This window comes from Salvelinus namaycush, unplaced genomic scaffold, assembly GCF_016432855.1.
Source record: "Salvelinus namaycush isolate Seneca unplaced genomic scaffold, SaNama_1.0 Scaffold1338, whole genome shotgun sequence".
NCBI lineage: Eukaryota > Metazoa > Chordata > Actinopteri > Salmoniformes > Salmonidae > Salvelinus > Salvelinus namaycush.
Window position 1 is genome coordinate 7,904 of NW_024058051.1, and position 26,202 is coordinate 34,105.

General features: G+C 44.4%; 2 protein-coding genes across 4 annotated transcripts; one reads left to right on the forward strand and one right to left on the reverse strand.

Moving 5' to 3' along the window:
- Positions 1–1,511: 1,511 nt before the first annotated feature.
- On the forward strand, positions 1,512–11,758 carry LOC120036457 (cilia- and flagella-associated protein 100-like; the record flags this gene model as incomplete). The annotated part of the gene is made up of 8 exons (XM_038982893.1): positions 1,512–1,543; positions 4,028–4,242; positions 8,105–8,169; positions 9,893–10,047; positions 10,358–10,493; positions 10,750–10,952; positions 11,264–11,357; positions 11,645–11,758. Coding segments are annotated over 8 exons (1,014 nt in total), but the record flags the coding sequence as incomplete, so codon positions are not given.
- Positions 11,759–12,703: 945 nt separating this feature from the next.
- LOC120036458 (zinc finger protein ZXDC-like) lies at positions 12,704–26,093 on the reverse strand. Of its 3 annotated transcripts, XM_038982895.1 has the most exons (11): positions 24,080–25,898; positions 21,548–21,700; positions 20,025–20,103; positions 16,665–16,795; positions 16,398–16,568; positions 15,586–16,310; positions 15,179–15,260; positions 14,616–14,788; positions 14,266–14,367; positions 13,760–13,856; positions 12,704–12,752 (listed from the first exon to the last, which is right to left on the reverse strand). In XM_038982895.1, exons 1-10 carry the CDS (start codon positions 25,785–25,787, stop codon positions 13,770–13,772), a joined length of 3,411 nt encoding a protein of 1,136 aa, XP_038838823.1. In that variant the 5' UTR covers positions 25,788–25,898; the 3' UTR covers positions 12,704–12,752; positions 13,760–13,769. The 3 variants fall into 3 exon arrangements, with proteins under 3 accessions (XP_038838823.1, XP_038838822.1, XP_038838825.1); XM_038982894.1 differs by lacking the exon at positions 12,704–12,752 and having other exon boundaries at positions 12,973–13,856; XM_038982897.1 differs by lacking the exons at positions 12,704–12,752; positions 13,760–13,856; positions 14,266–14,367; positions 14,616–14,788 and having other exon boundaries at positions 15,030–15,260; positions 15,558–16,310; positions 24,080–26,093.
- Positions 26,094–26,202: the final 109 nt, after the last annotated feature.

Consider the following 26,202-nt stretch of genomic DNA (forward strand, 5'->3'; position numbering starts at 1 on the left):
TTCAGAGTTGGGTAACACACAGAGCATTACAGCTAAGATGGTGACTCATTAGAGGTTGGTAACACACAGAGCATTACAGCTATATGGTGAGTCATTAGGTGGTAAACACACAGAGGCATTACAAGCTAATATGGTGGGTACACACATAGCCATTACAGCTAGATGGTGGGTCACAACAGAGCATTACATAGCTAATAATGTTGTACCATTAAAGGTGGGTACCACACAGATCAAGTCAGCTATATGGTGGTTAACACACAGAGCCTTACAGCTAAGATTGTGACCATTAAGAGTTGGAAACCCACAGAGCTTCAGCTACCTGGTGACCATAAAGGTTGTAACCACACAGAGCATTACAGCTAATTAGTGGACTATTAACAGGTGGGTAACACACGCATTACAGCTTTAGGGGGATGGTGGGGTCCAACACACAGAGCATTACAGCTAGATGGTGGGCATTAAGACGTGGGAAACACAACAAAGCCTTACAGCTAATATGGTAGATTTAGAGATGGGTAACACACGAGCATTACTCTAGTATGGTGGGTACACACAGAGCATTACCGCTAATAGTGGTGACCATTAAAGGTGGGTAACACACTCCATTACAGCTACTGGTCTAAAACACAGAGCATTACAATTAGATGTGAGCATAAGAGGTGTGTAACACACAGATGCATTACAGCTAAGATGTTGACCATTAAGAGGTTGGTAACACCAGGAGGCATTACAAGCTAAATGTTGACCATTAAGAGGTGGGTAACGCACAGAGCATTACAGCTAATATGGTGAGCATTAAGAGGTGGGTAACACACAGAGCATTACAGCTAAGATGGTGGGTAACACACAGAGCATTACAGCTAATATGGTGACCATTAAATGTTGGGTAACACACAGAGCATTACAGCTAAGATGGTGAACATTAAAAGGTGGGTAACACATAGAGCATTACAGCTAAGTTGGTGGGTTACACACAGAGCATTACAGCTAATATGGTGACCATTAAAAGATGGGTAACACACAGAGCATTACAGCTAAGATGGTGAACATTAAAAGGTGGGTAACACACAGAGCATTACAGCTAATATGGTGATCATTAAGAGGTGGGTAACACACAGAGCATTACAGCTAAGATGGTGAGCATTAAGAGGTGGGTAACACACAGAGCATTACAGCTAATATGGTGAGCATTTAGAGGTGGGTAACACACAGAGCATTACATCTAATATGGTGACCATTAAGAGGTGGGTAACACACAGAGCATTACAGCTAATATGGTGGGTAACACACAGAGCATTACAGCTAATATGGTGACCATTAAAAGGTGGGTAACACACAGCATTACAGCTAAGATGGTGGGTAAAACACAGAGCATTACAGCTAAGATGGTGAGCATTAAGAGGTGGGTAACACACAGAGCATTACAGCTAAGATGGTGACCATTAAGAGGTGGGTAACGCACAGAGCATTACAGCTAATATGGTGACCATTAAGAGGTGGGTAACACACAGAGCATTACAGCTAAGATGGTGAACATTAAAAGGTGGGTAACACATAGAGCATTACAGCTAAGATGGTGGGTAACACACAGAGCATTACAGCTAATATGGTGAACATTAAAAGGTGGGTAACACACAGAGCATTACAGCTAAGATGGTGGGTAACACACATAGCATTACAGCTAAGATGGTGGGTAACAAACAGAGCATTACAGCTAATATGGCATTACAGCTAAGTTGGTGGGTTACACACAGAGCATTACAGCTAATATGGTGACCATTAAAAGATGGGTAACACACAGAGCATTACAGCTTAGATGGTGAACATTAAAAGGTGGGTAACACACAGAGCATTACAGCTAATATGGTGATCATTAAGAGGTGGGTAACACACATAGCATTACAGCTAATATGGTGAGCATTAAGAGGTGGGTAACACACATAGCATTACAGCTAAGATGGTGGGTAACACAAATAGCATTACAGCTAAGAAGGTGGGTAACACACAGAGCATTACAGCTAAGATGGTGACCATTAAAAGGTGGGTAACACACAGAGCATTACAGCTAATATGGTGACCATTAAGAGGTGGGTAACACACAGAGCATTACAGCTAAGATGGTGGGTAACACACAGAGCATTACAGCTAATATGGTGACCATTAAAAGTTGGGTAACACACAGAGCATTACAGCTAAGATGGTGAACATTAAAAGGTGGGTAACACATAGAGCATTACAGCTAAGATGGTGGGTTACACACAGAGCATTACAGCTAATATGGTGACCATTAAAAGGTGGGTAACACACAGAGCATTACAGCTAAGATGGTGAACATTAAAAGGTGGGTAACACACAGAGCATTACAGCTAATATGGTGATCATTAAGAGGTGGGTAACACACATAGCATTACAGCTAATATGGTGAGCATTAAGAGGTGGGTAACACACATAGCATTACAGCTAAGATGGTGGGTAACACAAATAGCATTACAGCTAAGAAGGTGGGTAACACACAGAGCATTACAGCTAACATGGTGACCATTAAAAGGTGGGTAACACACAGAGCATTACAGCTAATATGGTGAACATTAAAAGGTGGGTAACACACAGAGCATTACAGCTAATATGGTGAACATTAAGAGGTGGGTAACACACAGAGCATTACAGCTAATATGGGGAGCATTAAGAGGTGGGTAACACACAGAGCATTACAGCTAAGATGGTGAGCATTAAGAGGTGGGTAACACACAGAGCATTACAGCTAAGATGGTGAGCATTAAGAGGTGGGTAACACACAGAGCATTACAGCTAAGATGGTGACCATTAAAAGGTGGGTAACACACAGAGCATTACAGCTAAGATGGTAAACATTAAAAGGTGGGTAACACACAGAGCATTACAGCTAAGATGGTGGGTAACAAACAGAGCATTACAGCTAATATGGTGACCATTAAAAGGTGGGTAACACACAGATCATTACAGCTAATATGGTGGGTAACACACAGAGCATTACAGCTAAGATTGTGACCATTAAGAGGTGGGAAACACACAGAGCATTACAGCTAATATGGTGACCATTAAAAGGTGGGTAACACACAGAGCATTACAGCTAATATAGTGACTATTAAAAGGTGGGTAACACACAGCATTACAGCTTAGATGGTGGGTAAAACACAGAGCATTACAGCTAAGATGGTGAGCATTAAGACGTGGGAAACACACAGAGCATTACAGCTAAGATGGTGAGCATTAAGAGGTGGGTAACACACAGAGCATTACAGCTAATATGGTGAGCATTTAGAGGTGGGTAACACACAGAGCATTACATCTAATATGGTGACCATTAAGAGGTGGGTAACACACAAAGCATTACAGCTAATATGGTGGGTAACACACAGAGCATTACAGCTAAGATGGTGAGCATTAAGAGGTGGGTAACACACAGAGCATTACAGCTAAGATGGTGACCATTAAGAGGTGGGTAACACACAGAGCATTACAGCTAATATGGTGACCATTAAGAGGTGGGTAACGCACAGAGCATTACAGCTAATATGGTGAGCATTAAGAGGTGGGTAACACACAGAGCATTACAGCTAAGATGGTGGGTAACACACAGAGCATTACAGCTAATATGGTGACCATTAAAAGGTGGGTAACACACAGAGCATTACAGCTAATATGGTGATCATTAAGAGGTGGGTAACACACATAGCATTACAGCTAATATGGGGAGCATTAAGAGGTGGGTAACACACATAGCATTACAGCTAAGATGGTGAGCATTAAGAGGTGGGTAACACCCAGAGCATTACAGCTAATATGGTGAGCATTAAGAGGTGGGTAACATACAGAGCATTACAGCTAATATGGGCATTGCCTCCTACCTCAGTATAATATTGGAAATCAACTATAACATCAATGCATGATGTACGTGTATATCATGTATATCTCAAGGATGTGTGTCTGTGCACATGTTCATGCCTTCGTTCATTTGTGTGCGTGCGTGTGTGCTCTCCCACTGCAGTGACATCTCTAAGTTTGAGGACATCATAAAGGAGTTCAAGATGCACAAGGAGTTCCTCTTCAAGCTGTCCCCTCTAGAGTGGCAAGAGGCACATAGGGCCAAGGGCAAGACCCTTAAACTCAAGTCTGCCACCAGGTCTGCCACCAAGTCTGCCACCAAGGACAAGCCCAAAGAGAAAGACAAAGATGAGAGGGCTACTCCGAAAAGACGTACTAGTATGTGTTTTTTCTTAGTGTTTGTTATAAAACATACAGGATGTGATGCTCTATTGTGTCTACACTAAAGTTCCCTTTTTATAAGTCTCTCTCTCCCCCTCTGTCTCGCTATCTCTGTCTCTCTCTCTAACTCTGTCCCTCTAACTCTGTCTCTCTAACTCTGTCTCTCTAACTCTGTCTCTCTAACTCTGTCTCTCTAACTCTGTCTCTCTAACTCTGTCTATATCTCTGTCTATCTCTCTGTTCATCTCGCTATCTATCTCTCTGTCTCTATCTATCTCTCTCTCTCTATGTCTCTCTCTTCCTTGCTCTCTCTCTCTCTTACACACACACACACACACACACACACACACACACACACACACACACACACACACACACACACACACACACACACACACACACACACAGCTATGGACCGTAAGGGGTCCTTTGCGGACCGAGAGCTGCCACCGATCCGGGATGCTAGGAACCCCTCTAGACAGTCGACAGGTCGGAGTGACAAATTGTGAGTGTGTGTGTGCAAGTCATTATAAATAAGTGGAAGACGGCGCCGGAGAAGATGGCTGACGTTTTACGTGCTCCTAACCGATTGTGTTTTTATGTTTGTTCTTTTGCAATGTTTGTAACTTATTTTTTAACCTATTTTGTACATAATGTTGCTGCTACCGTCTCTTATGACCGAAAATAACTTCTGGACATCAGAACAGCGATTACTCACCACAAACTGGCAGAAGCTTTTTTTTCCTTTAACGAGTTTGACGTGAAGGACATACTGCTTTCGCAGGAACAGGCCCAAATCCCTGTCATTTGTGTGAAGAGACGACGGAGAAAAAGAGGACGGAGGTCGGGCTGCCTTCTCAGGCGATCGAATAAACCCCCCCTGCATTCCGTTCTACTAGCTAACATGCAATCATTGTAAAATAAAATCGTAGACCTACGAGGAAGATTAAACGACCAACAGGACATTAAAAACAGTAATATCTCATGCTTCACGTAGTCGTGGCTCAACGATGACATTATCAACATACAGCTGGCTGGTTATACGCTGTATCAGCAGGATAGAACAGCGGCGTCTGATAAGACGAGGGGGCAGACTGCATATATGTAAACAACAGCTGATGCACGATATCTAAGGAAGACTCAAGGTTTTGCTCGCCTGAGTTAGTGTGGTCTACAGCTTATCATGAGATACTCTATCTACCTAGAGAGTTTTCATCTGTATTTTTCGGAGCTGTCTACATACCACCACAGACCGATGCTGGCACTAAGACCGCACTCAATGAGCTGTATTCCGCCATAAGCAAATAGGAAAATGCTCATCCAGAGGCGACACTCCTGGTGGCCGGGGACTTTAATGCAGGGAAACTTAAATCTGTTTTACCAAATTTCTATCAGCATATTAAATGTGCAACCTAGAGGAGAAAAAAAAACTCTAGACAACCTTTACTCCACACACAGAGACACGTACAAAGCTCTCCCTCACCCTCCGTTTGTCAAATCTGAAAATTAAAGCAGGAAGCACCAGTGACTCGGTCAATAGAAAAGTGGTCAGATGAAGCAGATGCTAAGCTACAGGACTGTTTTGCTAGCACAGACTGGAATATGTTCCGGGATTCTTCTTATGGCATTGAGGAGTACACCACATCAGTCATTGGCTTCGTCAATAAGTGCATCGATGATGTCGTCCCCACAGTGACCGTACAAACATACCCCAACCAGAAGCCATGGATTACAGGCAACATCAGCACTGAGCTAAAGGCTAGAACTGCCGCTTTCAAGGAGCGGGACTCTAACCAGGAAGCTTTTAAGAAATCCCGCTATGCCCTCCAACAAACCATCTAACAGGCAAAGTGTCAATACAGGACTAAGATCGAATTGGACTAGCTCCGACGTTCATCGGATGTGGCAGGGCTTGCAAACCATTACAGACTACAAAGGGAAGCACAGCCAAGAGCTGCCCAGTGACACAAGCCTACCAGACAAGATAAACTACCTCTATGCTCGCTTCGAGGCAAATAACACTGAAACATGCATGAGAGCACCAGCTGTTCCGGACGACTGTGTGATTACGCTCTCCGCAAGACCTTTGAACAGGTCAACATTCACAAGGCTGCGGATTACCAGGACGTGTACTGCGAACATGCGCTGACCAACTGGCAAGTGTCTTCACTGACATTTTAAACCTCTCCCTGTCCGAGTCTGTAATACCAACAAAGTCCCTGTGCCCAAGTACACTAAGGTAACCTGCCTAAATGACTACCGACCCGTAGCACTCACATCTGTAGCCATGAAGTGCTTTGAAAGGCTGGTCATGGCTCACATGAACACCATTATCTCAGACACCCTAGACCCACTCCAATTTGCATACCGCCCTAACAGATCCACAGATGATGCAATCTCTATTGCACTCCACACTGCCCTTTCCCACCTGGACAAAAGGAACACCTATGTGAGAATGCTATTCATTGACTACAGATCAGCGTTCAACACCATAGTGCCCTCAAAGCTCATCAATAAGCTAAGGACCCTGGGACTAAACACCTACCTCTGCAACTGGATCCTGGACTTCCTGACGGGCCGCCCCCGGGTGGTAAGGTTAGGTAACAACACATCCGCCACGCTGATCCTCAACACAAGGACCCCTCAGGGGTGCGTGCTCTGTCCCCTCCTGTACTCCCTGTTCACTCATGACTGCACGGCCAGGCACGACTCCAACACCATCATTAAGTTTGCCGATGACACAACAGTGGTAGGCCTGATCACCGACAACGATGAGACAGCCTATAGGGAGGTAGTCAGAGACCTGGCCGTGTGGTGCCAGGACAACAACCTCTCCCTCAACGTGATCAAGACAAAGGAGATGATTGTGGACTACAGGAAAAGGAGGACCGAGCATGCCCTCATTTTCATCAACAGGGCTGTAGTGGAGCAGGTTGAGAGCTTCAAGTTTCTTGGTGTCCACATCACCAACAAACTAACATGGTCCAAGCACACCAAGATGGTCATGAAGAGGGCACGACAAAACCTATTCCCTCTCAGGAGACTGAAAACATTTGGCATGGGTCCTCAGATCCTCAAAAGGTTCTACAGCTGCACCATCGAGAGCATCCTGACTGGTTGCATCACTGCCTGGTATGGCAACTGCTCGGCCTCCGACCGCAAGGTACTACAGAGGGTAGTGCGTACGGCCCAGTACATCACTGGGGCCAAGCTTCCTGCCATCCAGGACCTCTAATACCAGGAGGTGTCAGAGGAAGCCCCTAAAAATTGTCAAAGACTCCAGCCACCCTAGTCATAGACTGTTCTCTCTGCTACCACATGGCAAACGGTACCGGAGCGCCAAGTCTAGGTCCAAGATGCTTCTAAACAGCTTCTACCCCCAAGCCATAAGACTCCTGAACATCTAATCAAATGGCTACCCAGACTATTTGCATTGCCCCCCCCCCCCCCCCTTTACACCACTGCTACTCTCTGTTATTATCTATGCATAGTCACTTTAATAACTCTACCTACATGTACATATTACCTCAATTACCTCGACTAACCGGTGCCCCCGCACATTGACTCTGTACCGGTACAGCCCCGGTATATAGTCTTGCTATTGTTATTTTACTGCTGCTCTTTAACTACTTGTTACTTTTATTTCTTATTCTTATTCATATATTTTTAACTGCATTGTTGGTTAGGGGCTTGTAAGTAAGCATTTCACTGAAAGGTCTACACCTGTTGTGTTTGGCGCATGTGACTAATACAATTTGATAAGAATTTGTTCTTAACTGACTGTCTAAATAAAGGTTAAATAAAAGAAAAAAGAAAAGAAAAGTGATGACCATGTTATACGCTCTAATTGTTGCTATAGTGCTGAATTCCTGTCTTTTCAGGAACCCTGTGGCAGAGCTGAAGACTGACAGCTCTGAATATGAGGTTAGTTTCAACTTTAGAAGATCAGAATTACGCTGGAAGACAACTGCTTTCTGGCAAATTTCAGCCATCGATAAGCTGACACCAGAATTTTATGAATGAGACGGTTTGAATAAAATGTAAATACAGCCTGAATATGACAGAACATGTAATGGGCTGGTTTTCTGGACACAGATTAAGCCCCAGGCCTAAAAAGCAAGCTCAATGGAGAATTGAAATACTATTTAAAATATCTCAATTACTTTCACATACATTCAGAGTAAGTATTCAGATATCTTTTATTTGATAAAAGTAGTTGAATATTTTACTGTATTTGGAAATACACTTGGAAAGTATTTGAAAACACTAATACATTGACTCAAATACACTCCCATGCATTTAACCCAGGTATTTTAAAATAGTGTTTGAAATAAGTATTTGAAAATACTCTCAAATATAATTTGGTAGACTATTTGGTTTTTAACACATAACCATTCAAATAATCAAATAAAGTAGTTTTGGGCTGTGTATTTGAAAATACTAAAATTGAATGCCAGATACACGAATACACATGTATTTGAACCCAGGTCTACTTAAAATATCTTTACTCCACACTGAAAAAGGTGAAGGTTCTTAAATGGTTCTTCCTCAGCTCTTAATGTTCCTTGGAGAACACTTGCCCGATAAAGAACCTTTGAGTTAAGTGTCGGTTTCTTGGCGTGGCATCTACGGTTTTTCAGAATTCTTGAAATGTACGGAAGCCTGCGGATGTCTTCCTTTCCTAGCACACAGCAAATTGGCCACTGATAACTACTGTTGCTTTTTCAGTGTAATATTTCTAGTGTTGATTCAGGAGTTTAATTAATACTGTAAAGAGTTCAATTGACTCTCAGTGGTGTAAAAGAACCCCAGTGTTGGTGTTAATAACCAGAGTTGGACCAAAACCACGCCCATCATTATCATATTTCCAAGCATGCTCTATTGCAGGTAGATTTTTAGAATTGCTTGTTTCAATATCAGTTGTACATTGAATGTACATTGATTTATTAATTAATCTTATGCTACTCAAATATAAATAACAGATTTTTCTCATCTAATCCAATCTGTTACTTGGATTTACTGCACCCATTACTGAAATGATTGTTCTAGTTTAAATCCTTTAGGTAGTCTCATAAAGTATCTTAGTCTTCTCATATTCATTTAGTATTTCACTTGGTGAAGACCACAGTAATGAAAATGAATTAATGCAACAATAGTGTCTCTGTCACTAGCAAACACAGTCATGGGTGGTACTCGTAACTCTAAAATTCACTTGTAAGGCACCCTGGGAAATATGCAAATAAGGCTCAAGACCCTACAGCAGAACTATGCAATTCCGGTCCTAGAGGGCCGAAACATTTCTGTTTTTTGTTTCTACCTGGAGTTTTGTATGGTTCTTCACATAACCATCTAATTTAAGTTTCTTCAGAGAACCTAAAATGGTTCCGCATATGGCATCGCTCTTAGAAACCTTATTTGGTTCCAACTTTAACCTTTATTTTTAAGAGAGCATGACTAGGATTAATCTGGGAAAACCAGCCCCAAATCTGACAATGCCAAACTCAAACCCCACTTCTCGCATCTAGGCCATCTAGCTTCCTGTTAAAGGATATCTTTCCCTTAAATGTTTTATAAACTTTACCCTTAGTTTTCCACTTACCCCAAAAGAAGTCTGTCACCTGTATGTGGTGTTTGTTGCCCCTTGCAGGAGGACCCGGAGCTGTACTTCAGGGACCCCAGGCAGCTGCTGGAGCTGCTGACAGAGCTGGAAGAGCAGAATCTCTCTCTGATCCAGAACTCCAGGGAGACCGAAGACGCCCAGGAGGAGTTCCGACAGGTCATGGACTACAACCGCAAGAAGATGTAAGAAAGGTCTGCAGGGGTCAGAGGTCAGAGGTAGATAGAGAGGGAAGTGAGGGCCAAGTTGAAAATGAATGTACACTACCATAGTTATTGTAGATAGGCTAGAACTCAATGGTATAGCAGAGTTGATCTCTACGTAATATGGGTGCTCGTAGTCGGACTTCACTTATAAAAAGGAGGATGAGAAATGATGTTGACTGACATTGACAAGAGCAAGGTTTTATGTCAACACTCTACCCTCTATAGTTCCTTCTCTCTTTCCTCACTTGCATTTGTTTCTATTTGTGTGCACACATCCACCTCTCTGAAGGGAGGTGGAGACCAACCAGCTGACCCAGCAGATAGACATCATGACCCACACCATCCAGAGGGAGAGGGAACGGGCTGCCGAGCTGGAGCTGAGGGCCCGCCTCTTCAACTTTGGGAAGTACAAGTCGGACGACCAGGTAGGAAGAAAGTTGCTGATCTAAGGTCAGTTTAGAGCACATGGTGGATGTTAGGATTTTGGGAAAGTAAGCATATCCTAGATATGTGACTTCGGACAACTTTTACCCAAAGCAGGAAATGGGACAGGTCACTGGGAGTTACGCAGAGAATCAGAGGACATGCTAATACCAGTAGTGTGCCAGTCATTGGCCTTAGATCACATAGATATTTCACGCTCTTGTTCTTTCTCCTTCTCTCTCTCCCTCTACTCTGAAGGAGGGTATGTTCGACTCCCTGGGCGTTAAGGTAGAGGAGGTGTACCGGGGCTGCGTGGGCGACAGCGAGGCCAACCTGAGCACGCTGCAGATGCTGAAGGCCATCGAGAGCCGCCTGGACGAGCTGCTGGAGAATGTGGAGATCGTCCCCAAGGAGCGGCTGGTGCTGGCCGAGAGGGTCAAGGAAAAGGAGAGGAGGTTCAGGTACGCAAGCGCTGGAACGCAGCCTCGTAAGACCGTCAAATAGGCTAGTCACTTTGGCCCTATTCCATTTAAATCTCTAGGTCCTTAGGCTTTGCCTAGTTGCCTTTGGTTAGTTCATGAACGTGGTTAGTTGATGCAGAGGACGAAACTCAGGTCTGTGCAATTGGACTTGGGCCCTGTTACATTTCATGTTCCATGTGGTAGCTGAGTACCAGAGCAGATAATTTTTTAGTTTGAAACATTTCTAGCTGTTTAGATTAATCTACCCTTTTCTTTCCCCCCTATAATCACTTCCTCCTTCCCTTCCCCAGGCTGCGTGATGAGAAGATGCATCAGGACAAGCAGCACCAGGAAGAGAGGCTAAAGAGGGCCCTGGAGAGAGCCCAGGCTGACGTCAAGAAAACAGTCAGTCACACAATCTGCCTCAATACTACACCATTACAATCCTATAGTACAAAATTATGAGCCAATTTCTGCCTGAAAATCAGTGTGTAACATTATGTTGTCATTAGATGCCTATAGGCTAAATGAGATATTGCATAACTAAGCCATTGGTTTAATTACCAAGTGGACTGTTCTAGTACAATACAATTGGGTAAATGTCATGAGTTAATTTCATATAATTGTACTAAAGAAACCATACCATTGTGTTCTCTTTATTTGCTGATGCTAACATAAGGCCTTTTCTCCAGACTGGCAAGAAACTGATGGCTAGATCACAGCGCCCTGCCCGCAAGCTGAAGACCAGCCAGGTGTATGACATCTCAGACAAGGAGAAAGATGAGCAGCTCTACTTCTTCATGTAAAGGGCCAAGTCACAACACGGCCCCATACACCACAAATGACCGGAACTCCTTTCATCTCCGTTTTGGCCTATTGTGGGGCTGTGACTGATTCACTGTAAATACTGACTTTTTTAATAATTGGGTATGACGGGTATAAGTATGGCTTTTACAATGACCCTATTGGGCACTGGTAATGTCACATGGAATAGGGGAGCACGTGGACTTTGTTTTGGTGGAGAGGCAGATGGACAGTGCTCTCCCCACATTTTATAGAATTAGATTATTTTAACATACCAGAATTAAATTACAATATTTTGTCAAACCATATTCTTCTTACACATCTATTGTGCTTCTTATTTACCTTATGTGAATAGCAGTTATATGGACTGACTACTCTAGCCTCTTTGGGGAATTCAATAGGAACCTAAAATCTATATAAACAGTGAAAACAGGAGAGCCAGATATAAAAATCTAATTTATTTATAAAGCCCTTCTTACATCAGCTGATGTCACAAAGTGCTGTACAGAAACCCAGCCTAAAATCCCAAACAGCAAGCAATACAGGTGTAGAAGCACGGTGGCTAGGAAAAACTTCCTAGAAAGTCCAGAACCTAGAGAGGAACCAGGCTATGAGGGGTGGCCAGTCCTCTTCTGGCTGTGCCGTGTGGAGATTATAACAGAACATGGCCAAGATGTTCAAATGTTCATAGATGACCAGCAGGGTCAAATAATAATCACAGCGGTTATAGAGGGTGCAACAGGTCAGCATCTCAGGAGTAAATGTCAGTTGGCTTTTCATAGCCGATCATTCAGAGTATCTCCACCGCACCTGCTGTCTCTAGAAAGTTGAAAACAGCAGGTCTGGGACAAGGTAGCACGTCCAGTGAACAGGTCAGGGTTCCATAGCCGCAGGCAGAACAGTTGAAACTGGAGCAGCAGCACGACCAGGTGGACTGGGGACAGCAAGGAGTCATCAGGCCAAGTAGTCCTGAGGCATGGTCCTAGGGCTCAGGTCCTCCAAGAGAAAGAGAATTAGAGAGAGCATACTTAAATTCACACAGGACACCAGATAAGATAACAGACTGACCCTAGCCCCCCGACACAAACTATTGCAGCATAAATACCGGAGGCTGAGTGGAGGGGTCGGGAGACACTGTGGCCCCGTCCGACGATACCCTTGCACAGGGCCAAACAGGCAGGATATAACCCCACCCACTTTGCCAAAGCACAGCCCCCACACCACGAGAGGGATATCTTCAACCACCAACTTACTATCCTGAGACAAGGCCGAGTATAGCCCACGAAGATCTCCCCCACGGCACAAACCTGTGCTCATGAAGTCCATGTTTAGCCAAGTCCATAACACAAAACTAGGCTTATTGTACAAAATAAATGTAGAATTGTGCTTCAATCTTTTATTTAATCTCCTGGCGATTGGATTCAGACATTTTGTAAAACAAGGCTAATAAATAACTAGATGGAAGTCGTCACACATAGATAAGCATTACAGATATTATAAACAAGTGGACCGGCAACATTTTGAACGTCTCATTCCTACGTAGCTCATATGACAGCTGTAGAAAAATATATCTGACCCTACCCACCACCAAAAAGTTAAAACTACATAAAAGTCTAACAAACAGAAAGTGTCTGCTAAATGGATGAGTATAGTACATCATGTCTGTAAGGCATTATTAGACAGAAGCTCTGACAACAGCACAGTGTATGAGTGTCTAGAACATGGCAACGTAGCTGAGACTGACAAGACGTCACAGTTTGACAAGAGACGAGGGACCTACTGGATGTGCAAAACGACAGTCTCTCTTTAAAAAGACAGACAGCGTGTCTTTCTCGCAATCATGATTGTGGTACAAACAAGATTTCGGAAACAGTAAAAAGTGAGAAGAAAAAAAGTCCCAAAATGTAAATGTTCATTTAATTTATCATTCAACTCTTCCCAAGGTGCATTTGGTTCTGGGTTCCACTTCATCCACACCCCAGATGTACACAACTTTCTCATACCCCCTCCCTCTCACTCCAGGTCCTGCAGGTTGATGGTGCTTCCTGTAAACTGGGAGTTGTCCGAGCCATTGTCTTCCTCCGTCATAGCAGGAGGTTCCTGAGGAAAGGCAGACAGAAATGACTCATTTAGTTCTACTTCAATTACAGTACAGGCAAATACACCCCAATTATAGTACAGGCAAACACACCTCAATTACTTACATTCAAATACAGACCTAACTAAAAAGCTTAGCTTAAATCCCTTCCATCTTTATTTTTAAAACATCTCCATTTCAGGATTGCAGTGGTTCTCAATTAAACTGGCAGCTCACTACATATGTGACTACCTATGGAGGACACATTGTTTTGTCCAGTTAAAATGAGACTCTCCACCACTTTTAAGACCTCACATTAATGATGTCCAGCAACATACCAGTGTCTAGATATGTTCAAATGTTGATTTTCTACATCTGTATAAGAAACGGTGCTAAGAAATAACCCTTTATGATTTCATGGGGAGTACTCACCTGTAGGATGTTGACTGGCAGGTCCACGGTCAGCTGGGAATGGGAGCTGGAAGGCTGGGAGCTCAGCTGGAAGGCTAGGTCCCCTTCACTGGCCGGGTCATCCTGACACAGACAAATACTTTATATGAATCCATAAATCACATTACATTCAAAAGGTCAGATGCATGGATACTAAAAAACCTCCATATAGCCAGGTGGCCCCTGCCAGCGGACACACACGCACAAACTTATTTTGGCCTGTAATACATGCCTTCACCTTGGCATTCTGCTCTGTGCTTTATAGAAAGAAATGCTGAAAAAGTAATTTTTTTAACAGCATTCTAAATGTTGCTGTTAGAGAACCTTCTCACCTGCAGGAGTTGTATCTGAACATACTGGGCCCCTGTGACAGGGTCACAGATAGTCAGTCCCCCATTGGCTGCTGCAGAACCTTCAACAAAACGGGTGCTTGTGGGAACCATTGGCACTGAGGCGCTGCTGGCCTTCCCGCCTTTACTCTTCCTCTGGCACAATCCTGAGCTTGCTGTGAAGACAATGAAACAAAAACAGCTTTTGAATGCAGGTTCAATCAGTTTCCACAAGCACTGCTACAAAACAAATGCTAGCTTGGATGTTGCTTTTATTTATTTTTTATTTAACTAAGTCAGTTTAGAACAATTCTTATTTACAATAACCTACCCCAGCCAAACCCGGACGACGCTGGGCCAATTGTGCGCCACTCCATGGGACTCCCAATCATGACCGAATGTGTTACAGCCTGGATTCGAACCAGGGACTGTAGTGATGCCTCTTGCGCTGAGATGCAGTGCCTTAAACCTCTACGCCACTCGGGAGCCCAATATGCAACCAACAAAGAAATTGTTCCTGTTCGACACTAGACCCATGACGGAGTTGAGTGTGTGTTATAATGTACCTGAGCAGGTGGGGCCGCTCTGTTTCCTCTTCTTGGCCAGCTGGATGGCTCTGTAGTCGGTCCGAGCTGAACCACTACTCTCCTACAAGACAGACGCATAAAAAAATATGCAGTGACTCACAAAACAACATCGCGTCTCAACGGACATCAGACCTCAAATGGATCGATGTCAAATGGGTTTGGGGGTAGGGAGATCTGACCCTAGATCTGTGGTTATAAAGAAAAACTTCAAATAAGAGTACACCGAGTCTGCACATTCCAAAAACAGATCGCTAGAGGTTAAATATGATACTGTTCTATTTAATTCTGTGAATAGACCACTCATCAGTGCTTTGAAGGGCAACTTGTAATCAGAGTGTTCGTTTGGTAAGCCACTCACCAGAGCGTTCGTTTAGTAAGCCACTCACCAGGAAGGAGTAGGCTGAGATGTGGCTGAGCACGGAGTCCTTCTGCAGGCTGAAAGTGCTGCCGCCGCCATGGCCCTTAAACTGGGTCAGCACCTTGTCTGCCTCGTGCTGCCCCAGCACCTCCAAACAGTCCAGCCTCGGCCTGCTGCCAACCCTGCTCCCTCCAGCCTTAGCCACCTTAGAAGGGGACGAGAGGAGGCCGGGCCCGGGGGGCACGGCCAGGTTTGAGGGAAAGGGCTCGGGGGACAGTGCACTGGAGGAGCTGAGGATGTGGTGGGCCGCGGAGGAGCTAGCAGCCTGCATGGTGAGGACTGTGAGGGAGCCTAGGGCCTCGGGGGTAACCGTCTGCACGTCTTCCAGGTGGAGGGTGCCCCGAGAAGGGAGGACTCCCCCGACCATGTCTTCCCCGGCCGCAAGGATGAGCGGTTCCAAGGAAGCTTTGGCCATGGTGGCACCATGCCCGGACGTGCACAGGGCTGAGCCAACCGAAGCAGGGTCGATGGCGAGGATTCCCGAGCTGACCAGTGACAGGTCCATGGCGAAGGCACCCACAGGCCGTGTGCGGCGTACAGGCACGTGACCCCCGGGCACAGCAGAGAACAGGGAGCTGAGGTCCAGGTGGGCCAGCTGGTCGCCCCCAGAGCCAGTTCCTGTGGTGGTGGAGGCGCTGACAAGTTCGCTGCTGGGGGTCAGGGTGGGAGTGACCTCCAGCTGGCTCAGCACGTCTGATTGGAGGAGAGAGTCATTACACAAGAAGTGGGGGTATTTGAGCATGTGTTTCTTGAGGAAGTGTGCGCGTGTGTGTTCCGTACCGGGGTTGAGGTGGTGGTGTTTGAGCATGTGGCTCTTCAGGCTACTGCGGGAGGAGAAGTGCTTGCTGCAGTTGGCCACAGGGCAACTGGTCCTCAGGCTGCCCGCATCCTGCTTGTGTTTCTTTGAGTGGATATACAGACTGCTCCGCGCTGAGAACTTGGCACTGCAGCCTACAATAAGGTAAAAAGGTTTCCATTAACCCTACATGTATAAAATGACCAGACACAAAAAAAAAAGTGACAGTGGCACAAATGAGTGATGCCTACCATCTACATGGCACTCAAAGGGCTTGGTGCCCAGGTGGGTGATGCTGTGGCCCTTGAGGTGCTCTGCCCGGGTGAAGGACTTTCCACAGCCCTCTTCTGGGCAGGTGAAGCGCCTGTCGTCGTCGTGCTTCCTGAAAACAACAGTCGGGGGGGGGGGGGGGGGGGGGGGGGGCAATGTAATTCAAGGTTTCATTTATTTGTAATACATACTGTATCAGACAACTACTCATTCCATTCCATATTTTTACTATTTTCTACATTGTTGAATACTAATGAAGACATCAAAACAATGAAATAACACATCATGTAGAGTCATGTAGAATCATGTAACCAAAAAGTGTTAAACAAAATATATTTTTTATTTGAGATTCTATAAAGTATACACCCTTTGCCTTGACAGCTTTGCACACTGATGAAATTGCTATACATTATGATCTTGTTGCCATCTAATGCACATGCAAATTTTACAAATCAACACTGCAGAGCTCTCCCTGTCCTCTGCCGTGCCCTGATTGTATTATTGCTGATTATATCTGGAAATGTGCATGTACACCCTGGCCCATCTTCTGTTGCCAGCCCCAACTCGGATTTGTGCTCTGATATCTGCTTCAATGATTTCTGCTCTTGTAAAATCCTGCGTTTTCTGCAAGTTAACACTAGAAGTTTATTACCTAAAATGGATCAACTGAAAGTGTGGGTTCACAGCTCCAGTCCAGATGTGTTGGTCATTACTGAGATGTGGTTAAGGAAGAGTGTTTTGAACACTGATGTTAACCTTTCTGGTTATAACCCTTTTCGGCAAGACAAATTTTTCAAAAGTTGGCGGAGTGGCAATCTTTACCAAGGAACACATTCAGTGCTCGGTTGTCTGAACCAAGCCTGTCCCCAAACAATGGTTTTACGCGTTAAAAACGTTCAAATAAGTCTTTGTTGACTATTGCTGGGTGTTATCGGCCACCATCACAGCTGTCCATTAATGTTGATGATGTGTTTGTTATTGATAAGGAGCACATGGCTGACCTCTTTAATAACCACTTTATTAAGTCAGGATTCCTATTTGACTCTGCCATGCCTCCTTGCCCGTCCAACATTTCCCCATCTTCCACCCCTTCTAATGCGAATTCCTCTAATGCTCCTCCCTCTTTTTCCTCTGCCCCGCTACAAAGTTTCTCCCTAGAGGCAGTCACTGAGTCCGAGGTGCTAAAGGAGCTCCTTAAACTTGACCCCCAAAAAACATCTGGTTCAGATGGTTTAGACCTTTTCTTCTTTAAGGTTGCTGCCTCTATTAATCGCCATGCCGATCTCTGACCTTTTTAACCCATCAATTCTCTCTGGGGAGGTTCTCATGGCTTGGAAGGCAGCCACAGTTTGTCCTTTATTTAAAAGGGGGAGATCAAGCTGATCCTAACTGTTATAGGCAAATTTCTATTTTGCACTGTTTATCAAAAGTTTTGGAAAAACGGGTCAATAAATCAACTGACTGGCTTTCTTGATGTCTGGCTTTCTCTCTGGTATGCAATCTGGTTTCCGCTCAGGTTATGGATGTGTCACCGCAACCTTAAAGGTCAATGATGTCACCATTGCCAATCCATGATTCTAAGCAATGTTGTGCTGCTATTTTTATTGACTTGGCCAAAGCTTTTGATACGGTAGACCATTCCACTCGCGGGCCAGCTAAGGAGTATTGATGTCTCGGAGGTGTCTTTGGCCTGGTTTGCTAACTACCTCTCTCAAAGAGTGCAGTGTATAAAGTCAGAACATCTGCTGTCTCAGCCACTGCCTGTCACCAAGGGAGTACAAAGGCTCGATCCTAGGCCCCACGCACTTCTTTATTTCCTTCAACAACATATCTTAAGCAGTAGGAGGCTCTCTCATCCATTTATATGCAAATGATACAGTCTAATACACAGCTGGCCCCTCCCTGGACTTTGTGTTAAATACTCTACAATAAAGCTTTCTTAGTGTCCAACAAGCTTTCTCTGACCTTAACCTTGTTCTGAACACCTCCAAAACAACCCATGCTATATTACGGAGACATAACTTATAGATTGACAGGTAAGGGTGCTCTCGAGCGGCTAAATGTCCTTTACCATTCGGCCATAAGATTTGCCACCAATACTCCTTATAGGACACATCACTGCACTCTATACTACTCCGTTTACCCCTCGCAAGATCCCCTGGTTGATGCTTATTTATAAAACTCTTAGGCCTCACTCCCCCCTATCTGAGATATCTACTGCAGCCCTCATCCTCCACATACATACGTTCTACCAGTCACATTCTGTTAAAGGTCCCCAAAGCACACACATCCCTGGGTCGCTCGTCTTTTCAGTTCGCTGCAGCTAGCGACTGGAACGAGCTGCAACAAACACTCAAACTGGAGTATTAATTCAAAGAATCAATCATGGACACTCTTACTGACAGTTGTGGCTGCTTCATTTGATGTATTGTTGTCTCTACCTTCTTGCCCTTTGTGCTGTTGTCTGTGCCCAATAATGTTTGAACCATGTTGTGTTGCTACCATGCTGTTGTCGTCATGCTGTGTTGCTACCATCCTGTGTTGTCATCTTAGGCCTCTATGTAGTGTTGTGTCGCGTTGTGTGTTTTGTCCTATATTTGTATTTTATATTTTTAATCCCAGCCTCCCATCCCCGCAGGAGGCCTTTTGCCTTTTGGTAGGCCGTCATTGTAAATAAGAATTTGTTCTTAACTGACTTGCCTAGTTAAATAAAGGTTCAATAAAAAGGTGCACCTTGTACTGGAGACAATAAAAGGCCACTTTAAAATGTGCAGTTGTGTCACAAATCAATTCCACAGACATCTCAAGTTTTGATGGAGTGTGCAATTGGCACATTGACTGCAGGAATGTCTACCAGAGCTGTTGCCAGAAAATGTCATGTTAATTTCTCTCCCATAAAATATTTCTGTCTGTAATAAAGCCCTTTTGTGGGGAAAAACTAATTCTGGTTGGCTGGGCCTGACTCCCCAGTGGGTGGGCCTGGCTGCCAAGTGGGTGGACCTATGCCCTCTCAGGCCCACCTATGGATGCACCCCTGCCCAGTCATGTGAAATCCATAGATTAGTGCCTAATGAATTTATTTCAATTGATTGATTTCCTTATATAAAGTAACTCAGTAAACTCTTTGAAATTGTTGCACGTTGCATTTCTTTTTGTTCAGTGTATATTATCAATTAGGCAAGAGTCTTGACTTAACTATAAATCCAACACTTTCACATAGGATTAATTATTGGGAGGACAGTTGGGAGGTTATAAACTAAAAACACAGGACCCACACTGTCACAATACACAATGCCTAAACAGAGGGATGGCCAGTTGAGTGAGGGAAAGCTTCAAGTTACCTTTTGTGCCTCAGTAACTTGGACATGCTGGTGAAGGACCAGCCACAGGCCTCTGAGTCGCAGACGAACGGCCTCTCGCCTGAAACCAAAAGCAAGACTTAGCCTAGAGAAACTACTGCTGGTGAAACAAACATAATAGGAATTTGTGTCTCCATTTTGATCATATCTATCTGTGGCAGTTTTCATTCAGCTTGTATAGTGTTCAGCCAACAAACAATTATATATAATTTTTAAACGGTCTATTATATAAAATAAAATAAACTGGAAATATCACATTTACATAAGTATTAAGACACTTTACTCAGTACTTTTTTGAATGGAGTTTCTCCCATTCTTATCGTTGTCCTGTTGGAAGGTGAACCATCGCTCCAGTCTGAGGTCCTGAGTGCTCTGCAGCAGGTTTTCATCAAGGATCTCTGTACTTTGCTCCGCTCATCTTTCCCTCGATCCTGACTAGTCTCCCAGTCTATGCAGCTGAAAAACATCCCCACAGCATGATGCTGCCACCATATTTCACCGTAGAGACGGTGCCAGGTTTCCTCCAGACGAGACACTTGGCATTCAGGCCAAAGAGTTCAATCTTGGTTTCATCAGACGAGAGAATCTTGTTTTCATGGTCAGAATCCTTCAGGTGCCTTTTGGCAAATTCCAAGCGGCCGGTCATGTGCCTTTCACTGAGGAGTGGCTTCCGTCTGGCCACTCCACCCTAAAGACCTGATTGGTGGAGTGCTGCAGAGATAATTGACTATCTAGAAGGTTCTCCAATCTCCACAGTGGAACTCTGTCAGAGTGACCATCAGGTTCTTGGTCACCTCCCTGACCAAGGCCCTTCTTCCCCGATTGCTCAGTTTGGCCGTGTGGCCAGGTGAAGGAAGAGTCTTGGTGGTCCCAAACTTCTTCCATTTAAGAATGATGGAGGCTACTGTGTTCTTGGGGACCTTCAATGCTGCAGAAATGTTTTGGTACCCGTCCTCAGATCTGTGCCTCGCCACAAGCCTGTCTCGGAGCTCTATGGACAATTCCTTCAACCCCAATCCTTAGTTTTTGCTCTGACAACTATGGGACCTTATATAGACAGGTGTGTGCTTTCCAAATCATGTCCAATCAATTGAATTTACCACAGGCAGACACCAATCAAGTTGTAGAAACATCAAGGATAATCAATGGAAACAGGATGCACTTGAGCTCAATTGAGTCTTTTAGCAAACGGTCTGAATGCTTATGTAAATAAGCGATGTTTATTATTTGTAATAAATGTTTTTGCTTTGTCATTATGGGGTAACGTGTGTAGATTGATGCAGATTGTTTATTTTATTTAATCCATTTTAGAATAAGGCTGTAACGTAACAAAATGTGGAAAAAGTCAGGGGTCTGAATACTTTCTTAATGCACTGTATATGTAGTATGGGAACATTTCAGGTGGATGTGACACACAACGCAAGTTCCCTCCTTACTCCAGACAATGTAAATGGCCCGGAGACCTCTTGAAATGTTATATAAACAAATCCATCCTTATAAAGTACCTGTGTGGCTGCGCATGTGGATCTTGATGCGACAGGCCTTGTCGTAGCGCTTGTCACAGCCCGGGTAGACGCAGATGAACTGGCCCGTCTCACGAAAGTGTGTGCGGTTGTGTGAGAACAGGGCACTGTAGGTGATGAAGTTCTTCTCACAGCCTGAGGTAAGAGACACACACACACAGGAAAAAAGTGAACACCAAATCTTTGTGACAACGAAAGGCAATGACAATACATTTGAATAGTGAACACACACATGCATATAAACTATTTACTCCGATAGAATTAAGCAAGGAAACATGGTCAATGACTTAAAGTAAAAATCCACATACACACATGTATATATACACACATACATTACATATACATACACACACATATACACTTATATTTTTTGATGAGTCCACTTAATACAGTCCCAAAAGGTTTTAAATATACAGTACCAGTCAAAGGTTTGGACACACCTACTCATTCAAGGGTTTTTCTTTATTTGTACTATTTTCTACATTATAGAATAATAGTGAAGACATTAAAACAATGAAATAACACACGGAGTCGTCAAATAACCAAAAATGTTTTCAACAAATGAAAATATATTTTATGTTCTTTGAAGTAGCCACCCTTTGCACAATTTTGGCATTCTCTCAACCAGCTTCACCTGGAATGCTTTTCCCACAGTCTTGCAGGGGTTCCCACATAGGCTGAGCACTTGTTGGCTGCTTTTCCTTCACTTTGCGGTCCGACTCATCCCAAACCATCTCAATTGGGTCGAGGTTGGGTGATTGTGGAGGGCAGGTCATCTGATGCAGCACTCCATCACTCTCCTTCTTGGTCAAATAGCCCTTACACAGCCTGGAGGTGTGTATGGTCATTGTCCTGTTGAAAAACAAATGAAAGTGGGACTAAGTGCAAACCAGATGGGATGGCGTAGCGCTGCAGAATGCTGTGATAGCCATGCTGGTTAAGTGTGCCTTGAATTCCAAATAAATCACTGACAGTGTCACCAGCAAGGCACCCCCACACCACGTTTCACGGTGGGAATCACACATTCTGAGATCATCTGTTCACCAACTCCGCGTCACAAAGACATGACGGATTGAACCAACAAATCTCAAATTTGGACTCATCAGACCAAAGGACAGACGTCCAACAGCCTAATGTCCATTGCTCGTGTTTCTTGGCCCAAGCAAGTCTCTTCTTCTTATTGGTGCCCTTTAGTAGTAGTTTCTTTGCAGCAATTCGACCATGAGGGCCTGATTCACAGTCTCCTCTGAACAGTTGATGTTGAGATGTGTCTGTTACTTGAACTTGAGCATTTATATGGGCTGCAATCTGAGGTAATGTTAACTCTAATGAACTAATCCTCTGCAACAAATGTAACTCTGGCTCTTCCTTTCCTGTGTCGGTCCTAATAGAGCCAGTTTCATCATAGCGCTTGATGGTTTTTGCGACTGCACTTGAAGAAACTTACAAAGTTCTTGAAATTGTCCACATTGAATGACCTTCATGTCTTAAAGTAATGATGGACTGTCGTTTCTCTTTGCTTATTTGACCTGTTCTTGCCATAATAGGGACTTGGACTTTTACCAAATAACCCCTACCTTGTCACAATACAATTGATTGGCTCAAACGCATTGAGGAAAGAACTTAACAAGTAGCGCCTGTTAATTGAAATGCATTCCAGGTGACTACCTCATGAAGCTGGTTGAGAGAATGCCAAGAGTGTGCAAAGCCGTCAAGGTAAAGGGTGGTAACTTCGAAGAATCTCAAATATAACATTTTAATTTGTTTAACACTTTTGGTTACTACATGAGTCCATGTGTTATTTCATAGTTTTGATGTCTTCACTATTATTCTACAATGTAGAAAACAGTAAAAATAAAGAAAAACCCTTGAATGAGTAGGTGTGTCCAAACTTTTGACTGGTAATGTAAGTAGTTGGGATAATGGATTTTCAAGAAGCAAATAGTGCTTTCAAGACAACTGGGTACTAAGGGGGAAGAAAAAAGATGTAAAATCATGACTTCAGTGATCTTCAGGTCAGAGCTCTAGAAAGATGTGTTTCCGACTTGGGTGACCGTTCAAAACTATTTTCCCCCAATCGGAGCTAGTCCCCGTCCCCAAGTTCGCATTTGTCTTGAACACACTGAAATCAACCATTTCCAGGTTGTTTTGAACACAGCAATAGTGTCACTTAACACATCATGATAATGCAAAACACATCATGATGATGTGGCAAGTGACACTCTTGCACCAAGGTAAAATCACAATGTCAGTGATCAGGTCAGAAAGGCGGGGCTCTAGAAAGATGCCCACCTTCCCAACATGGAATTCCGAGTTGGATGACCATTTTTCCCAGTCGGGGCTCACCCCCCCGATCCTATATCTTGAAAACTTGACCGCTGACATGCAAAACATTTTAGGACTGTATCAACAGTGAGTGGACTAATGAAACAAACACCAAAATAGTTTGAGTGGTATTTCCTTGAACACAAACATGAGTCAAATTCAACCACACTAAAAAGTAATTTGCCTCACCTGGAAACTCGCACTTGTGCGGCCTCTCGGGTTCAAAATGGGCCCGCTGGTGATTGGTCAGCCGCGTAGCGCTGCGGAAGCGCTCGCTGCAGATCTCGCACACAAAGGTGTTCTCCTGGTCGTGCTGCTTCACGTGCGCCTTCAGGTTGTAGACCGTGGTGAAACAGCGGCCGCATCCCTCCCACTCGCACTTGTGAGGCCGCACCTTGTCGTGGGACTGCAGGTGGCGTTTGAGCTTGTAAGAGGTGGTGAAGGCCCAGCCACAGCCCTCAAAAGTGCACTTAAAGGGCCTCTGGTCCTCAGTGTGGTTAAGAAGGTGCATCTTGAGCTTTTGGCGCGTGTCGAAGGTGCTGGGGCAGCCGGGCTGGGGACAGCAGTACATCGTGACCAAGGCACCTTTCTTGGAGAGTCCCAAAGCGCCGATGATGCTGACAGGCTGGAAGCCGTCATTGTCGACCGAAGAACCCTCTGGGCGCTGGGAAACCAAGTCACCTTCGCTTATGGCACACAGATTCCGGCTCTCCTGCTTGATGACTGGGCACGTTTCCAGGGAGAGGCCCAACTCTGACAGTGAACAGTTGTCAGCCAGAGCCAGTTCCGAGTCACTCACAGTCAAATCCAGCCGAGACTGTTCGTGGAGACCTGCCCGAATACCTGCCATGTTGCTTATTTTCCCAATGGATTTGGTCCCGCTATCATAGTTGAGAAGCACTATGTCCTCGTGGTCTTTCATTCCAAGGTGTTCCTTCAAGCCAAACATTCCGTCATCTTTGTGGGTGTAACCATCTGGAGGTGCAGCTAGAGTCAGTATCCCGTTTTCTATGGTTACTATGATGCTTTGGTTGTTAATCATGATGGTTCCAGAGAAGGACTCGGTGGCATCTGCATTGGCTGACAGGCTCCTACCAGTGTCGTAAATTAAGTCTATAGCGTCGCTCATTTCCACAATATCGGTGTTTTCTGAAATCAAGGCAATGCTATCTTGAGCTTCGATCTGAGATGATAATTGGTCAGGCGTGTTGCTGTCAATGTTTTCAATGCAAACTTGGTGGCCACATAGGTTCTCGACATATTCGTTTGTCAAAGCATCATTTTTTTCATTCCCCGTTTCATAACACACAGACGGTTTCTCATTCGTTACAGTTGCCTCACCCTCACTATTTGAACTTGAATTTAACAAACTACACAAATGAACAGTTCGTTTCAAGGCCTCTGCTGCTAAATTGTTCAAGTTGTCATCTGATTCAATAAGAGTACTGGTGGTTTGAAACTCCATCGAATTACATTGATTGATCTTGGAATGTTCAAGCTTCATATTACCGTTTAACGTATCCCCATCTTTATATGGATTTCCCAGTCTGTCTTTATCTGCCCCATTACCATCATCTTGGACAATGTTGAAAACCACATAATATTCCTCTGTGTTTTTATTAGCGTTAGTGGTGCTCTCGCTCGACAATGACTGCAACAGGGAAGCGCCGTCTTCATGTTGCTGCCGTAAAACCGGAGGTTGTAGCTGCTGTTGCTGATATTGTTCCTCTTCTCCTGCAAAGAAAGGCAACGCCATTTGCAATAACTTATCCCCACTTTCAATTTCGTATTTGTAACCAGTCCTAAAAAAATCGTGTGGAGGTAGTTTTGCGTTCAGTTCCCACGCTTTCAAGGTATTCATGTTACGGAGCAGTTCCCTCGCTTTCAAAGTATTCATGTTACGAAGTCCCACATTCGCTGTTTGGGTTTGAAGTGGGCTATTGTTTTTACCCTTTTGCTTGCAGACGGGCAGGCAAAGAACGCTGCCATTTTCTGCCAGTAGGCGAAATGTAGATGTTCTTGTCCTATTGTTGTTGTCACTTTGAAGTTCATGCGATTCCGAATCCTCCTGTGCTTCATTTTCGTTCGAAATGGAGAGAGAACGTGCCCCTGTCGTTGTCCTAAGGGGATACGAACCTGTTCTTTGTGGGGCGCCATGTTGACAGTGAATGTTTTGGGCATGAGAAAGCCCCTGTATTTCCATCTTTGTATCCCTGTAGCAGTACTGCATAAAAGGCCCGCCCTTCACACAAATATGGAAGGAGACCCGGAAGCCACTCCACAGTCTATGGTGAACCGTGGCCCAAGAGGAG

What these genes read in the sequence shown, in the direction of transcription:
- LOC120036458 (XM_038982895.1), bottom strand. Translation starts at nt 25,787, where the DNA reads ATGAATACTTTGAAAGCGAGGGAACTGCTCCGTAACATGAATACCTTG. An exon ending in CCACATGCGCAGCCACACAG is followed by an intron (nt 20,104 to 21,547) that starts GTACTTTATAAG and finishes TTTTGGTTTCAG; the next exon opens with GCGAGAGGCCGTTCGTCTGC. An exon ending in ACACCACCACCTCAACCCCG is followed by an intron (nt 16,311 to 16,397) that starts GTACGGAACACA and finishes TCCTCCAATCAG; the next exon opens with ACGTGCTGAGCCAGCTGGAG.